The sequence below is a fragment of the Melozone crissalis genome, unplaced genomic scaffold (genome assembly GCF_028551555.1).
Source record: "Melozone crissalis strain CALT ecotype California unplaced genomic scaffold, PUWL_Pcris_2 ptg000002l_1, whole genome shotgun sequence".
NCBI lineage: Eukaryota > Metazoa > Chordata > Aves > Passeriformes > Passerellidae > Melozone > Melozone crissalis.
Window position 1 is genome coordinate 15,977,961 of NW_026535780.1, and position 17,615 is coordinate 15,995,575.

The 17,615-nt window shown below is 43.4% G+C and overlaps 1 protein-coding gene across 1 annotated transcript in view; it reads right to left on the bottom strand.

Annotated features, from left to right (window-relative positions):
• Positions 1-260: 260 nt before the first annotated feature.
• EXT1 (exostosin glycosyltransferase 1) overlaps positions 261-17,615 on the bottom strand; it is a 176,881-nt gene continuing 159,526 nt past the window's right edge. Inside the window, exons 5-11 of the mRNA XM_054277918.1 lie at positions 13,604-13,736; positions 12,141-12,259; positions 11,324-11,419; positions 8,278-8,367; positions 4,857-5,017; positions 3,733-3,904; positions 261-678 (exon numbers count right to left, since the gene is read on the bottom strand). Of these exons, the coding sequence (XP_054133893.1) occupies positions 493-678; positions 3,733-3,904; positions 4,857-5,017; positions 8,278-8,367; positions 11,324-11,419; positions 12,141-12,259; positions 13,604-13,736 (957 nt within the window). The 3' untranslated portion in view covers positions 261-492. The remainder of the gene's footprint in view (positions 679-3,732; positions 3,905-4,856; positions 5,018-8,277; positions 8,368-11,323; positions 11,420-12,140; positions 12,260-13,603; positions 13,737-17,615) is intronic.

Sequence of the window (17,615 nt, forward strand, 5' to 3'; positions counted from 1 at the left end):
AGTTTTCCAGCTGTCCAAAGGATTTCAGCTACAGGGGCTGCTACTGGCTTGGGGAAAACTGGAAAAAAAAAGTTGGTAGTAAACAAGAAATATTAATACTTCAGTTCTGTCCTGTTTGTGCTCAGTTTGTTTCTGCTGCATTTTCCCCCAGTGAGATTCCAGCGATTAACTGCGCAGGGAAAAAGGAATGAAAATTGCATTGACAATCAAATGCATAAAAGAAAGAAATGGCAGCTCTGAAATATTCACAACCAACACAATTTTGATTAAAGAAAGAACTCTGTTTTTAATAGGGTTTTTTTTTTTTGATCATTAAAAAAGTTTAAACCTGCATAGCAATCATTTCAAAAATAATTATTTAATGTTCCATAATGAAACTGTACACGACCTAGTCCCAGCGACAGCAGCGTGCCGGCGGTTGGGCGCGGAGCCGCGGCCGGCGGGGTCGGGCGCTCGCTGCCGGCGCACAGTCCGGCTCCCTCGGCAGCGGCCTCAGAGTCGTTCAATGTCTCGGTACTTCTTCCTCAGGATGGAGACCTGGTCTTTAAAGAGGACAGGGTCGAGCCTCATCTGCGAGTGGATCAGCGGCATATAGCCAAACCAGCTGGCAAAAGTGTTCATGCAGCTCTGCCGCTGGGCAAAGTGGTCGGGGTCGGCCCAGCGCGAGGCCCGGGACGTCTGTGAGGAGAGGAGAGCAGAGATCAGGGTCAGCCTTGGCACACAGGATGGTGGGAATGGAGGGAATGGTGGGAATGGCAGGAATGGTGGGAATGGAGGGAATGGTGGGAATGGTGGGAATGGAGGGAATGGTGGGAATGATGGGAATGGTGGGAATGGAGGGAATGGTGGGAATGGTGGGAATGGAGGGAATGGTGGGAATGATGGGAATGGTGGGAATGGAGGGAATGGTGGGAATGGAGGGAATGGTGGGAATGATGGGAATGGTGGGAATGGAGGGAATGGTGGGAATGGTGGGAATGGAGGGAATGGTGGGAATGATGGGAATGGTGGGAATGGAGGGAATGGAGGGAATGGTGGGAATGGAGGGAATGGTGGGAATGGAGGGAATGGAGGGAATGGAGGGAATGGCGGGAATGGTGGGAATGGAGGGAATGGTGGGAATGGAGGGAATGGTGGGAATGATGGGAATGGTGGGAATGGAGGGAATGGTGGGAATGGTGGGAATGGAGGGAATGGTGGGAATGATGGGAATGGTGGGAATGGAGGGAATGGTGGGAATGGAGGGAATGGAGGGAATGGAGGGAATGGAGGGAATGGTGGGAATGGAGGGAATGAGTGGCAGGAGCTGGGCCAGGCGTTCACCATGGCGCCCTGCCGTGCCAGGGCTCGGGGACACGCGGCTCTGTGGCGGCCGGAACCCGCCTGGGGGGCTCAAAGAGGGGAAGAACACCCTGCCCACAGCAGATCCAGCAGTGCTGAGCTGGACACCCCTGACTTCCCAAAGACAGCAGAGGACAGGGCAGCGTGGAAACATGAGCTCGACCACAAGCCAGCCTGTGGGACACAACAGCCACAAGCAGCACTCCCAAATCTTGCCAGCACTCTATTTCACCTTATCCCCCACTCTTCTTTCCTTCAAACCCTCCAGCTATTTCAGAGATACAACAAGTTCTTAAAAACCACCAGGAAAAAACAGAGGGCCATTGCTTTCCAGCAGAGGTGCACACCCAAGACCAGGCCAGTTGCTGCCCATGGTCTTCAGCCATAGAAGGAAAACAATTATTCAGGGTCAAATCTGAACTTTTGCAGTTCAGATCTGCAGGAATTTATATACAAGTAATTTCAACCAGCTTGCAACTTAGATGTCCTTATATGCTTGGCATTACTCTTGTGTGCAGTGCCCTGCAGTGAAAAGCAAGGTGCTTCCAGGAATCCCTCTGGCCAAGCGCATCAGCACTGTCTCACCGACTCAAAAAATGGAGTCCCACACCACATCATATTTAACTCTGACCCAAGGAAAACACCATGGTCTTTGACTGCATACATGCAAAATATTCTGGCATGATTTTCCAAAGTTCAGGGCAGCTATAATCCCTGTGGAAGTCCATTGAAACTCAGCAGCTCTGGAAAAAAAAAGGCCCTAGCAGCTTTAAAGCTGCTATTATTCATTGTCTGTACCGAAAGAACATTTACAAACATAATAAAACTATTATTTAAGATAAAGTATGAATGTTGAGAACCTAGGGTTTTTTTGTGCCACTTCCCATGCATCTCTCTATAGCACTTATGTTTCCACTATACTTTAATAACAAATATAAACTGATAAAATCAAAGGATGTAAATTAAAACATGAAGAAATAGATAAAGTCAGGGACTTGCCAAATGACTGTGATAAGGCCTGTCCAGTTCAGCTCAAGTGGTAGATTATAATGTGCATTGATTGCAGCCTCCTGATTATACAGAGCCACTAAGGAGCAAGTAAAAGCTTGTTGCTAGAGGATTATAGCAGTCATTTTGGCCATTAACACTGAATTTCCATATGACTATTCATCTCTGTCACAACACTGAGGTTATGTTAATTTTTTATTTGTCTTTCAAGGAATTATGAACATGGTCCATTACATTTCCCAAAGCTGCAGGAACAACTTGTCTTTAGGAGAGAGTTATAGTTCATGGCTGACTCGAGTCACCCGTGCTGTAAGATGAAAAATGAATGCTCCATCTCTGCCAAACAGCCAAAGCACAGCCCTGTGGAGAGGTGAAGTTGAAGTTGGAAGCAATAGGGACTTTCTGGATGGCACAGAAAGTCCCTTTCTTGTTCACAGAAGGTCTCCTGGGCACCCAGACGAGTCAGAACTGCTGAATGCTACCAGTGCTACCTCAGGTGCCAGCACAGTGACACAGAGATAATGCAATTTACACACTGGCATGGCAACTCCCCAGTCAAAGATCTGAGTAATGCTACCAGGGGGAAATGGGAGGGGAAAATCGAGGGTCCTTGTTTCACCTGTCCCCCAGTAATGGTGGTGCTGTTTGCACTGAGATCACTGACACCATGGCAGCACAGAGGGGAGGCTGCTCAGGACTTGCTATTCCCCTCACTGCCCTCTCACACAGGGTAGGAGGAAAAGTGTCCCCGCACTAACGTGTACCCTGTTACTAGAGGTACATCTGCAAGGACAGAAGGCTTATCCAGTATGTGGAAGAGGACCTAAAACAAGCACTTCATGGCTGCTATTGAGTGATGGCATGACTGTGGGATAAAATGTTCCCTGTGGGGAAAAAACACTTGCATATCACAAATTATCTCTGTTGTGACAGTTCAGTGTCAGTGCTTGAATCACACTATATAATTTAAAATAGCACAGGGACAGCCTGGTACATTATATTAATCAATAATAATAAAAAATAGAAAATCTTTCTAGAATTTACTTATGCTTCTAGCATTCCATGACTAGGTCTTGGGTCTAGAATACTTAGAAAATTAGGGTTTAACTGGAATTCAGTCACCATAATCATCAGTTTCAAGAGTTTGGGATCACCATGAGTAACATCATGTCAGAAAACTATGAAGGGAAACAGCATTCACAGTAGATGTTTGCTGGTTTTCTTTTTTCTTCATTATAATAAGAAAGTCTATTCACAGTTCTGCTAAACTAGAAACTGCAAAAATATTTGACAGAATTGTACCACTCTGCAAGCTTAACCTAGAAGTGAACCTGTTACATTATCAATACATCCCAACTGCTGAAACATGCTGTGATTACATACCTGTCCCATCATGGTCTCCTTATACTGTTTTTTCTGTGTCACTTTGATTGGAGGCAATTTTGTCACGGCTGACACCAAAAAATTCATTAGAATGTCCTCACAATTGGCCAGTTGGTCCACCATATTCTTTAGGCTGGCAGGCAGGTAATGAGTGTACAGGTAGTGATAATATCTGAAAACCAACAGCAGTGTTATTAATACAAGTCACTGGGCTTTCAGGGATCCAGGACATTTCTATCTCAGTTGAAACCCAAGTTTTGTTCTCATCTCCCCAACAAGAAGGGAAAACAAATCAATTTCTCATCAAGACAGTAAACAGTGCTAAAGGACAAAGAGAACATGTAACCTTTTCTGCAACCACGTTAAAGTAAACAATGTGGGCCTAAGTATCAAGATAATGGACAAGGAGGAAGGAGAGCCCCACTGTGCTACAATGTGATAGACAACACTGATGAATCCATCCTCCCTATTTTCTTCCCAAACTGTTCAGTTGGAAAGAACTTGCATTAAAACTGCCTTACTACTGTTCTCATTGTTGAAATTATTCTTCTTTGGGTCTGTATCGTCCCCTGTGGCCTGTCTTCTCCTTAGTGGGTGTGTGGATTAGAGATTCCAGAATTTTCTTTTTCTTTAAATGTAGAGAGGACCATGGTCTGCTGAAGTTCTAACAGCATAGGTTTTCTCCAACATGCTGCAATATGCTGAACTGTCACATGCCCATTGTACTACATTTCTAGAGTAGCCAGAAGACTTTGCAGTCTGTAGCTGTCAGCCAACACATACCCAGAGCTGGTCTGGAAGTAACCTCCTTTCTGCTATGCTACAGGCCATTCAGCCAAGCAGCTTAATGAATTTGGGAACTCTTTGAAGTATGTAATTCCTGATGTTAAAAAGAGCAGTCCGACTGCCTCAAAACACAAGTGACTTCAAAGAGACCCAACAAGTGCAGTAATGACTACCAGATCCCCAGAGCTCAACCAAGAACTTAAATTATTACCCCATAAAAAGTAGACCCACTTAGTATCTTTTTTCCCCCTCCCCAGAAGAATGTTCTTCACACCCCACCCCCTCTTTACTATTTTGTTTCATATAGAAGAAGGATAGCAGATGCTCTGGATTCTTACTTGTGGTAAATAGCAGCTCCTGTCAATACCATGGAATAGTCATTAGTCCATTTGGAGGTATACCCCCACCTTTCCTTAGTGTTGTCCCAGAAGTGACTGCGTGCAGGATAGCCTACAATCCTCTCTGGAAAGCTCTGCCAAACTGTAAAGGCAAAATCCACCTGTGGACAAAGGTACAGGCCAAATGAATACTGAAACTGTTTCAACAAATGTCAACAAAACAAAATACAACCTTGCCACTAATTCGCAGTTCAAAATCTTGGAACTGTTGCAAAACAGTAATTCTGTGTATTCATCAGTAAATTAAACTGACTGCTTGACATTTTGCCCTATAATTATGCACATTTTAATGGTTCCTGTTAAAGGGAGTCTAGAGCATCACAGCATTACATTAACATTTTCAAGCTTGCCCTTTACATATCAAACCTTTTCAAGTTACAGAAAGAAAGGGTGTAGGTGCATGTATTTATACCTCGATGCAACACGAAGGGGTAATGGCCATGTGGTAAACTGAAATTTCTGCATATCTTCATGCATTGCACCTACCATTATAATCATTGTTAACACAGAGCTTGGAAAATCAGGAGTCAAGCACTTTAAATGGTAAAGGTGGCTCAGTGAAAATAAAACAGTCAGTGTGGAGTCCTTTTATGTTTTCTGTTTTGTGCCTTCTGAAGACCATGTCAGTCATACTTTCAAGACTGTCAATATGACCAAAAAGGTTCAAGATATAGCTTAATAAAGAGGAAGATAAAATTCCCATTTAGTCAAATTGCATAGGGAGCCCAAACTTTATGAAAAATGCTTTATATTGTATGAGACACAAGACTATATCAAATGCTCAAATGCTGCCAATGGCATTTTTTTTATTTTATTGTCTTGCTGTAGCTACTCTAATAACTCAAATCTCTGAGAATTGAGAAGTGACAGGACATTGCTACCCCATGATCCTACCAAACAAAATCTAGTGATATTAGGAAAGGGATGATCTGGGTAGTTTGCAAAAGGATTGTCAGCCTGATATTTGACAAGAGTTTGGTAAAAATATATAAAGAAAGATTTTATCAATGGTTGGCAGTCCCCATCCTTCAACTTAGATTTTGGAGCTCAAGCTAGACTGAAATTTTTTAAGAGTTATACACAATTCTTATTGTTCTATTCAAACCCCCCAAAAAGAGGGCTTTGTTTCTGCACTGCACATTAGACTTCCTTCAGTACCAGAGGGACCTAAAACTTCACTCAAAAATGTTTGAAAAACCTTCCAAGAATGCAGTCAAAGTTAAGGGTGTAGAGGTTAGGTAAAGAATAGCTGCTCTGAGAACAGTCCCATTTTGTGTTGATTACTGTCAGACTTCTCACATTTACAGTGTTTTTATGAAACAGAAGAGTCGCACATGGGCTGAAATACAAAGTTAGGGCCTGGTTATTTTCTTTAAAGTTGTTTCAAGGAATCTGAGGCCAACCAGAAAGACAATGTGCACAAACCAGTTACCGTTGTGATAGTTCTGATCTCATCCAAATCAATACCACATGAAAGAACCGAAGGGTTTTTTTCCTTATAAAGGCCTTTCCCATAAAACGTGACATCTGTTTTCTTTACAGAAGTCTGAGAATCTCAAACTTAAATAAATAATAAAATTGCTGCACCCAGTGCCCTCTCTTGTGCTTTCAAGTATCTGCTCTTGCACTAGGGAGATGCAGTAAAGCAACCATCCTAAGAGAAAACTCCCTTTATTAGAAAAGTCCCTCAGGTCTCATCCTAAGTAATTTCCAGCAGCACTGCCACTCCTGGCTGATCACCAGGAGAACCCAACCAAGCTGGCAATCTCTTAAACCTCTGGATCATGACCCACACTGATTGCTAATGACTTCCCATGCACACCCCCTCTGTGCCTGTGGAACAGCTCCTCTCACAGAAAAAACAAAGAAAACAAAGCAAAGTAACAAAGCCACAAAGAAAAGTGTAGGCTGCCTCACACAAGAGCAAGTATTTGTGCTTCAAAATGTTTAGGGTAAAACATGGCCAAGTCAAATGAGAAACACTATTTATTTCATATTTCATATGTGTTCCAGAAGCATGTATGACTCTGAAGTTTGCAGGATGACTAAATACCAGTCAAAACAAAACAAAGCCTCGAATCCTCAGGGAATCCACAGGCTGGATTGCTGTAAATACCCTGTCAGTGCAATGAAGTACTTTAGAAGTGTTACCATGATCTCCAGGGCAGCTGAGATGGGACCCTTCATCCTGAGCAACAACCTGCTTAGGAAGTCCAGCCCAAGGAGAAATGTCTTTTATTGCTTTGGGGTTTCTCTGGGCTATGCACGGCTTTGCACACAAGTGCTTTGGCAGCAGCCATATTCTTCCTCATCTAGCAGAAACTACCAAGGTGTAACATTGGCATCAAACAGGTTCAATGTCAACTATTTCTTTCATTTTTGAAGCAAAAGAGGGCTACCAAGGCTATTTCTTCAGCAGTCTAACCACAGCACAACATCTGTACAGGGGAGAAGAGCAGTTGCAATCTCATCCATTTAGAACAAATTCAGTGACATCTTAGGGTATATAGCAGTGACTGAAGACTAATGTTACACATTTCTTCACTGACATATAAGTACTGGCAGCATCATTGAAAGATCCTCATCACTGACAGAAATGCATTTTTATGTAGGTGAAGTGGGGAGAGCAGAATGACCATGGACATGGAGGAAAAAAGGGAAAACAAAAGAAAATCGAGTTTTTCAAGCTATTCCCTGGCCATCATTAATAATGTATTTCCCAAATATTGCACTCTATATAAACTGTCATCGGTTTCCCTTGTGGTTCTCAGGAAGAGGTTCTAGAAATCAATACTCATCCCAGTTGTAAAAATTGGTTTTCTACAGTATTTTTCTTTTCTTACTGCTATCTTGCTCTTGGCACAGACACTCGAGCACCTAAACTAGCAAAGAACTCCAATTTTATGGGCTGACACAATGGAGAAAGAGCATTCCTCAGTGAAATCTGCATCAGGGTGGCAATGCTGTATTTTGGAGAGATAGCAGTCCCTCTCTGCTGACAAGCCTTCCCCCTCTCCCCACACCCTCTACTGATACTGTGGGAGGGGAAACCACCCCAATCACAAAAGTGAGAGCAGAATATTAAAGCTGACTGCTCTCGGCTGCCTACACCCGCCTGCAGCTATGTTACTAAAATAATAAAGAACGGAAGCACCATATGCTAATGATGAGCCAATTAACCAGGGCGAAAGCTCCTCTGATGGCAGGCAGTGGCAGGGCTGCAGAAACGAGTGCAACACCCTAAATCTGAGCAGTGCAGCAGGAAATCTTGTAACATTTGCTCACTGGCAACGGCAAGAGCAAACCTGCTGTGCTCAGCTGAGCTCAGGAGCCAAGCAGAGTCCCAGAGACCCTTACTTACCTCAGTGGTTGAAAGCACGGTGTCCTCATCCAGGCTCAGCACTGCGTCTGTCACGATGTTGTCGTAGGGTAGGAAGCGACTGCTCATAACCTGTGGGTATTCAAGGCAGGAAGGGGAGGAAATAAAAATCACTTGAAGGACTCATTTCCAAGGCAAATAATTTTATTCCTCACTCTTATTTCCTCTTGTCCGAGGTAGGTGGCATATTTCTGTCTGATGGAAAGGACCCTTCAGCTCAAAAGTGAAGGAGTGTCATTTTTGTCACTCCAGCAGTCAGCCTATACCTTCTATCTGAGGAGTAATTTCTGAACAGACCTCCCTCTCTGCAGCAGGCTGCTTTCCTTTAGTGACAAACTGCACTGGTCTGTACTGATAATTAGATGTGCCTACAGCTTCTTTGAGGAGGATATTTTCCCTGGTGGCTAGGACTGTCCCTCTGCTCTCCTACAGGGTGTGAGGATCAGAGGTAATGAACGCTGAGAAGGACTTTGCAGCCTTCATAAGCTTACACAGCTGGGAAACCAAACAGCCCAGGCTGTGTGTGAAGGATGTAATACTACCAGGATGGTGCAACATTCTCCATCAGAAAAGGAGAACATACTAAAGAACTCAAGCTTTTAAAGCTCAAATCAAGCTTTATCTGCATGAAGAATTATATAGATATTGCAGCATTTTAAGAAGTCACATTCTTAAATGGCCTTCCAGTACCTGCAGGGAGCCTGAAAGAAAGACGGACAGGGACGTTTTATAAGAGCATGTAGAGACAGCACAAGGGGGAATGAATTCAAACTGACAGAGAGGAGGTTTAGATTAGGTATTAGGAAAAAAAATCTTTACTGTGAGGGAGGTGAGGCACTGTAACAGGTTGCCCAGAGAAACTGTGGATGCCCCATCCCTGGGAGTGCTCAAGGCCAGGCTGCACAGGGCTCTGAGCAACCTGGTCTAGAGGGAGGTTTCTTGGTCCATGGCAGAGGGGACCAAGTTGGCACTGGATAGTCTTTAAGGTCCTTCCAACTCACACCATTCTATATATAAAAAACCTATATACAGAACAAGCTTTTTAAAGATATAGCAGACAGCCCTCAAAGTAATAGGAAATAGATGGGAAAGCTGGATCAAAAAGATAACAGCAAGAAATGAAAATCCATATGGTTTCTTTATCACACTAAATAGCACCTTTTGAGAACTCATGAAGAATAACAAGGACACAACACAGTTTGTTTCCCTCATTTACTAAGACAAACAGCCTGGTTAATTACTAGACTTCTCTACCAATTTACTATGCCAAGAGAAAACTTCAAAGGTCAAGCCCAGTAAGAGGAATCCACTGTACAGAAACAGGGACATGGAGAAGTTTTACACAACCCTCCTAAATGACATGGTCAGTTCTACATCCCCTGCAACCTGTTTGGGAACAGGTCTTTGGAATCTATGCCCTGATTCAGAGAAAGATCTGTCTCCATAATCAAGATGTCCACAATGTCTGTCTGGAGAGCACCCCTTCACTGTGATGGCCTTGGTCCAGGGAGGCAGGGCTCTGAGGAAGAGGTGATCTGCCTGGGGCTGAGGTTTTGCTCTGCTTACAGTAAGATGAAGCAGTGCAAGCAGCAGCAGGAGACCCATGTTCTCATCCCTAATCTTTTACAGACCGTGCAAAAATTTTAAGTAGTACACCAGTCAGGACTTGCCATGTATTTTTTAATAGCTAAAGTACCATTTTGTAAAATGGGTGTTATAATATTTGATTTCAAGGGAAGAGTGAAGGTTAGGTAAAGGCAGACCACCATGATCAGCTGCATGGAGTACTGGTGCCTGCCAGCAGACCCTGGCCAAGTTTGGAGATGGAAAGCAGTTTCTTTGTGCAACTTTTGAACTGTGTTGCTCTGGCTCTGCAAACTCGGTCCAAAAAACCAGCTTTGCACATAAGAAGCCATTTGGCATATGCTGGGATATTAGAGGGAAGAGACTGTCCACTATAAACACACCTTTATGTACTCAGGAGACTCATTTGTAATCTAAACAGTGCCTGGGGCCAATTTCTACAAACATTATAGTACTGGTCAGAGATTTCTCCTCTATCTCACCTCTGCTAGTTTTACAAAAAGAAAATAAAAACACCCAGAACATTCAAAAGGCTCAGAAATCTCTACAACCTTTCTTGGCCCTGCAGCAATTCTCCTGATACTGTTTATGTGGCTAGCTAGGGCCAGAGCCTTTAGCTGCCAACCTTGCAGGGTCTTGTTAACGTGATGAGGAGAAAAGACCAAAGACAAAATTACAAATTCAAAATAGGATTGTACAGGCAAAGCAACTAAAAGTTCCCTTTGCCAACACAGAGCTCTGGAGCCAGCTGACAGAGAATGCACAGAGGTCCAGCTCAAATCTGTTTCAGATTCTAGAAGCAAGAAATCTTGCTCCTCTCAGGCCTGCATTTGGAAAGGATTCATCCACTTAAGTCTTTTCTCACCTGATGGCATCTATTTTCACTTTGTGAAAGTACAAACAAGACATGTGTGTTTCACAGCAAGAGATGACATGGTGATTTTGTTCCCACACAAGTGTTCCAAGCCCCCTTTTTTTTTTTGATGGCAGCAGTACCTCTCAAGTACCATGAAGAAGATACTTTTCAAAGGCAATTTCTCATTTTTAACTCTGCTTTTGAGTCCATAGCTGACCCCCAAGTCTTGCATGTGACTTCTCAGACTCAAGGAGTGCAGCTGCATCACTACTTTCATGCACCTGCAGAGAGATGGAATCTCCAACCATGGGGTCAGCCCTCTCTGCTGCTGGGGTCACATTTCAAAACTGAGTCCCACCTGTGAATCTCAGATTCAGGGCATTAATTGTCATGCTGATGATTTCTGAGTGCACAGGGCCCATGCATGAAACACGAATCTGCAACTAAGCTGGTACAAAAGGCCAAGGAATAGAAGGGAGCTGTCATTTTGTTGGGAACTACAAAGCTTTCACCAAAGGCGCTGCAAAAATAAATTCCCGTCCCATCAGAGAATGCAGGCGACCTTTTACCATGCTCCTCTCCACCTACCTTGCTTTCTCCTTCAATGACTATGACAGGCACAGAAGTGGCAGGCCAGCGGTGTTTGGCTGGGAGGGGTTTGTCACAATTCCATAAAACAATAATCTGAAAGAGAATATTGGACCATGATCAAAGACCTTTGCGGCAACACAGCCCATATTCTAAGGTTTCAGATTTCCAGACAGATGTGTTAGATTCAAGTTAGGATTTTCAAAATCCAAGGCAATGTAACAAATCTGCATAAAAATAACACTTCCTACATTGATTTCACCCAATCCAACTACTTACAATATATATCTTCTCAGGTAAATATAGGTTGGGCAGGAACTTGGGAAGTCCCTGTTTCAGCCATATGACACAGATGTGACTGATTTACTGTGGCTCTCATTAAAGGCAAAACTGCTTGTGACACTCCACTGCAAGAGGGTGCTCCTACTGAACTCCCCAGGGTTTTATTTAGAGAAGCCAAAATCCTGGCAATGATGAGATTAAAAGTCACAGCAGAAGGAAGGAAGATCACGTAACAGCTCTTGAGGCATAGGCATCCTTGTGCAGTTTGCAGCACACACAATGCTGGTCTTTAAAGTGCACTCATTACTTTACCTGTCTCATGTAACAATGAGTTTAATTACTATCTCTATTCCACTCCCATTATACTCAGAATTTTTATTTCCCATGCATGTAGGTCATAGACCATAGAAATCTCAGAGGAAAGAAACATCAGAATTGAAACAGAGGGCTGAAACAGGGCTGACTCACAAGGCTCCACATTCCTGGCAGAGTCGTTTGTCTCTGCTGTGACTGACAGCCAAACAGTGCTGCTTACCTGTGCACAGTACTGGGACTTGGCTACAGCAACCAGGAGTTTCAGCACAGGCTGAGATTGGGAAACCAGGGGAGTTACTGCGTGGATAACGGCAGTGAATGTGGAAAGAGGCTTCAGACCTGAAGTGAAGAGAGACGTGTTCAGTAAAGACAAAATCGCCCCAGTTATTACAGATTAAAGGACTTTGGGGATGGGAAAAACAATCTGCACTTAATGCAAACCTTGCCAGGTTTTTTTAGGTCATCTCCCTTCCTCTCAGATACCAGATGCTTCAGAGGAGATCACACTTCCCTTTAACTCCCACTCTGCACCTTTAACTTCCACTCTGAAATACCGGACTCCAAAACAATTATTTCCTTTTCTTACTCACTCTTTCCACAGATGTTCTGTTATCTCTCTTTTTCATCCAGTTTGTCCCACAATATTGACATCTAGTTTGTTCAGCCAAATGTCTTTCTCAACACAGGCTTGTTTTGCTGCCTGGCTCTGGATGCTTGATGTTTTTTTACAGATTATCTCCACAAATTCCAGGAGCTTATTCATTTTCCTCAGTTCCATTACAGCCTGTGTCAGATTTTTGCTCTTTCTGGGTTGATTCCTATCCACATGAATCTTCAATTACATCCTGAGCTGATAATTCTGCTTGCATCCTTGCCTTCCATTTTTAAATTTTTGTCTCGCTATGATTTCCTTTTTTGCCAGGAATAACACATCCTACTGGCGCCTACCCTTCCTTACTGCTCTCAACCTTATCTAAATTCATCAGTGTGGGGGTCATAGTTGTTTTTCATCAGAATTAGCACAGAAACCTTCTTCTCCCTTTTTTAACACAGTAACTGTCAATTTTTAGCAGGTGAGCAGTACAGATCCACACAAGTGGGATGGCAGAGGCTGAGCCAAAAGTAGCAGCAGTCTGGTAAGCAGGATCCCTTCAGCCTGGAGGCACATTCGCCTGCAGAACTCATTGTTCAAGCTCTGCTTCAGGAAAAAGCCATGAACCTAAGTTCTATTCATTCCTTCTAGTGGGATTCATATGAAGACACATAGTATGCAGAGTAAATCCATACCAAGTGCGCACTCCAATAAAAAGTGTCATGGGTAAATTACCACTTTCCCAATTTGTCAAGCAGAAATAAACAAAGAAAGCAAAAAGCTATTCCTCTTATGTCCCCTCAGGCCATGAATGGGTCAGCAACTCAGGCATTAATTACCAGCAACTGAAAAGTATGAGGGAACATAATTTTTTTTTTAACAATCTCTGCAAGCAAGAGGCACATGATGCATGTTGATGAGTCAGATGTTACAGTCTACAGTGGGCAGTGAAGACTGAGACAGGATAAATGAAAGGCATCATTACCTAGAAATGAATGGTAAGTAACTTGGCACATGCTACTCAAAGACAAAACTTCAAAATTCCACTAGAAATTCCAGATGTTAGTACATTATAGCAAGGATTCACTCACCAAGATTAGCATAGTAGTAAGGAAAATCTCCCAGATATGAGGAATATTGTGGCAGTACAAATAACCCTCCAGGATGTTTGTTCCATATTAAGCTGTTACGTGATATGTGCTTAAATATTCTGTCCTGAATAATCTGGAAAACAAGAGAAATAATGATTTTTAAATAGACTGTCATAGTCACTGGTAGAAGCTTCAGGGACTCCAGCTGACTGGAATCATCACCCATTCTGCAAAAAGCTGAGGCACACAAATTACTAGACCCTCCTCCTTGATCTCTCTTAAAAGGACTCAGAACCTGCACACTCTGACACCACTTCAGCAGCTCAGGCTTTGTGCCATAGGTTTTAGAGCACCTGATTAGTCTCTCTGGACACAGGGACCATACAATTTATTGCTTTTTATAATTCAAGCCAAATATTTTGTCTATTTGAGTATCTTAGCAGTTGTAAGCCTGATTAGTTCATTGTCAGCTTTACTATCCAGAACTCACAGAAGACAATTATTTGAAGATGGCATTAAAAAGCCAGATAATATTAGGAGATAAGGAGAGTATTCAAAACCAAAAAGACTTTCAGCAAATCAGGCTGCACTAATTATTATTTTTTTCTTAATTATAAAGGGATATTAGCATTCAGATGCATCACTGATTCCACATCTCAGTTCTGCAACAGTTCCTCATTGGATGAAACATGATCTTTTCCCAACTACTGCCTGACTCTATGGGGTGCCAAAACCAGAGATTCTTAGATTTTTGAGATCAGATCAAATTGCTACGTCATTTACTTTATCACCTAGAATACCACAAGCAAAAAAAGAAAAAACAATACCAGGCCATACAATTAGTGTGTATTTATGAAATTACAGTTGCTTCGCATGGGATGCCTGATTGCAGGAACAAGAGTGGTTCTTACACTGATGGGAAATCCTTTAAACTTCCTGCAAAGGCATAACAAGATTCAGAGGTGGGAATCTCTCATAGGACAAATTCAGCCTCCAAAGAAGGTGCAACTTTCTAAGTGCAGTACACTCTTGAGCCACATATTCTTACAGATTTGCTTTCCCTTGGAGCATTAGAAGTTAGCAGGTCTGGAGATGGAATGCTGCAAAGGGCCAGTGGGTGATGAAGGATGAATTTTCCCCCAAGCTGGCTAAGCAGGAATGCTTTGCCCTCTTCTGCAGCTCATCTTTTGTTATCTTCCAAGGAGGTTTCCATGTAACTGGCAGTTTTTGCAGTGCACAGGGCTTGAGTGCCAAGAACATGTTGGTTGTTCTAACCCAATGTCCCTGGCCTTAACACAGACGTATCTGGGTGAAACTTCATGTCTCTGAAGCTGGACTGAAGTGTAGGAAAACCAAAAAACAAGCAAAAAGACCCACCACAAGAAGAACAAAAGCAGCTGCTGCACTCTAAGCAAATCTCTGTAAGCTCCTAAGTTCAGGGACATTTGGTCAATATATGAATAAGTATTGCCACAAGCAGCCGTTTTCCTGGAATTTTTGATTGCCATGACAAGAAAAGATTAAAACACCAGTTACATTGTGTTAGACAATCCACTGCTGGTGGCAATACATGTACTGCTAAACTGGGGCAGATGTTAAATGCATGCTTTTCTGAATTTTGCCTACAGCCAATTACCATAGCTAATATGCAGTAATTCACTCACATGAGTAAGTTAATTTAACTTTTTGTTTTGGAATAACAGACTTAGGACTGTAATGCCATCACTGACAAGAATGTATGTGAATATTTCTAGTTGAGAAGTGAGGGTATCAGTTGTCAGATCTCCCACACAGCAGTGGGGACAGGAAAAAACACAGACAATGACTGTTGTTTACCCAACTGCAAGTTATGCCACTAAACAAGAGAGAACCTGGAAAGTATTTATTTTTGAGTGTTTACCACAAAGCATAAACACTGCAGCTCCTCCCTCTTGCTGTCTCAGAACTGGGGCAGAACTGGACAAGTAGAAGTCTGTAAATTTGCCTGGCCAGGAGGTTTACCCAGGCAGAGTTTTCGGGGCACTGGCAGCCAGCAAGGCTGCGGGGCAAACACGAGGCTCGTGTTCCGTGCCCGGAGCCGGCGCAGCTCCAGCCCCGGTGCCACGGCAGCTCCGGCTGCCTGGGAGCCCCTCAGCCTCCCCAACCTCACCTGAGTGCTCCTGCATCCTCCTGGGGAGCTGCTGAGCTGGTGCACAGTAAAAAATGCAGCATTAATTCATCACTCTCCTGGGCCTACATATGCAGCCTAGCTGTCAGGACAGAGGGGGAAAACCTGGCAGAAAGAGAACTAAAAAGTGTAAAAAAAATAACAGGGAGGACACAAGGAATTAAAATGTAGAGTGTACAGTGCTGCACATATTGCAGAGACAGCATTTACCTGGTCTCTCCAATGATGAGGCATGACAAGAAGTTTAATAAGAGAAGAAAGGAGTTAGGATCTCTGGCAAGATCTCCCTCTTCTTTTTGGAATGCATTAATAGTCCAATATTTTTGTCTCCCTCATCCTCACACTTCAAAAAGTTCACATATTGCCCTTATAATTGCTGCTCTTCAACAGGCCCTAGCCAAGCACCCAGCATTTATTTTCTGTACTTTGTGCTGTCCCTCTCTCCTCCTTTTCCTGAGTGGAGGACTGGGGATGCTGTTCAGGGATGTTTTGGGTTTGCTTCAAGAGAAGATGAAGCTGAAGAAGTGCAGATATGCTGGAGCAAACATCCAAGGGTGCCTGCAGCAGCCACTGCTGCACTGCCAGAGCTCCCCCTCACCAGCCTGCAGCAGACACTGTGAGCATCACTGCCTAACCCACACCTTGTCCAAGATACTGGGCAGCTCCTCTGTGCCTGCCAAATGGGTGCTGGCCAAATGACTCAAACATCTTATTTTGGGCTATCAGCTGGTTGGCTTAGGCCACTGTGCTGGGGTATAGTTCATTTTCTTCACAGTGGCTGCGATGGGGCTGTGGTTTGGATTTGTGCTAAACACAGGGTTGACACTTGTAGAGATGTTTTTGTTATTGCTGAGCAGAGCTTGCACAGAGCCAAGGCCTTTTCTGCTTTTCATACAGCCACAGTGTCGAGGAAATTGGGGGTGCCTGGGAGGCTGGGAGGAGACACAGCCAGCATGGGTGACCCAAACTGGCCTGAGGGAAATTCCAGACCAAATGACCTCATGCTCAGGATATAAAGTGAGGGGAAGAAGAAGGAAGAGGAAGACATTTGGAGTGATTGTGTTTGTTTCCTCAAGTCACCATTACATGTGATGGTGCCCTGCTCTCCTGGAGATGGCTGAACACCTGCCTGCCCCTGGGAAGCAGTGACTTAATTCCTTGTTTTGCTTCATTTTTTATGTAGCTTTTGCTTTCCCTACTAAACTGTATTTATCTCAATCCATGAGTTTTCTGGCTTTTACCCTTCCAGCTCCCTCCCTGACCCCACAGGTGGGAGAGGGAGTGGGCAGCTGCCTGGGGCTTGGCTGCTGCCTGGGGTTGAACCACAACAGCCACCAAATGCTGTGAGATGATCAAGGAACTTAAAATGTGATTTAAGGTTTTCAGAGGTCTGCAGAATAAAGGGCTGTAATGTCCTTGCAGACATCTGATTTGGTAAAGACTTTTTCTGTGCTGATATCCTCAGACAGGGACATACACTGGCACTGCAGTTAGTGGGCAAGTGATTATTCTGATGATATCTGGAAACATCAGAGCACTGTGACACAACAGTATTACAACAGAAGATGGATCACATCCACATACAAAAAAAAATCCTGCTAGGAATTTACTTCCAGGCATTAGATTTTACAAAGAGGATATACTGCTTGCTTGCAGGTTTCAGACAACAAAAGTCACTCTCAGCTGTATTAATCCTTTCCTAAGGAAAGTTAACATGGGACTTTACTTAGGCAAGTTGAAATGTGAAATGAGTGAAAAGAAAAGAATCCCTCTTAGCTGTCTCAAAAGCTTGAGAGTCCTGAATTAAAAAACAACAACAAGAACAACAAAATCTCAAGCCAAAAT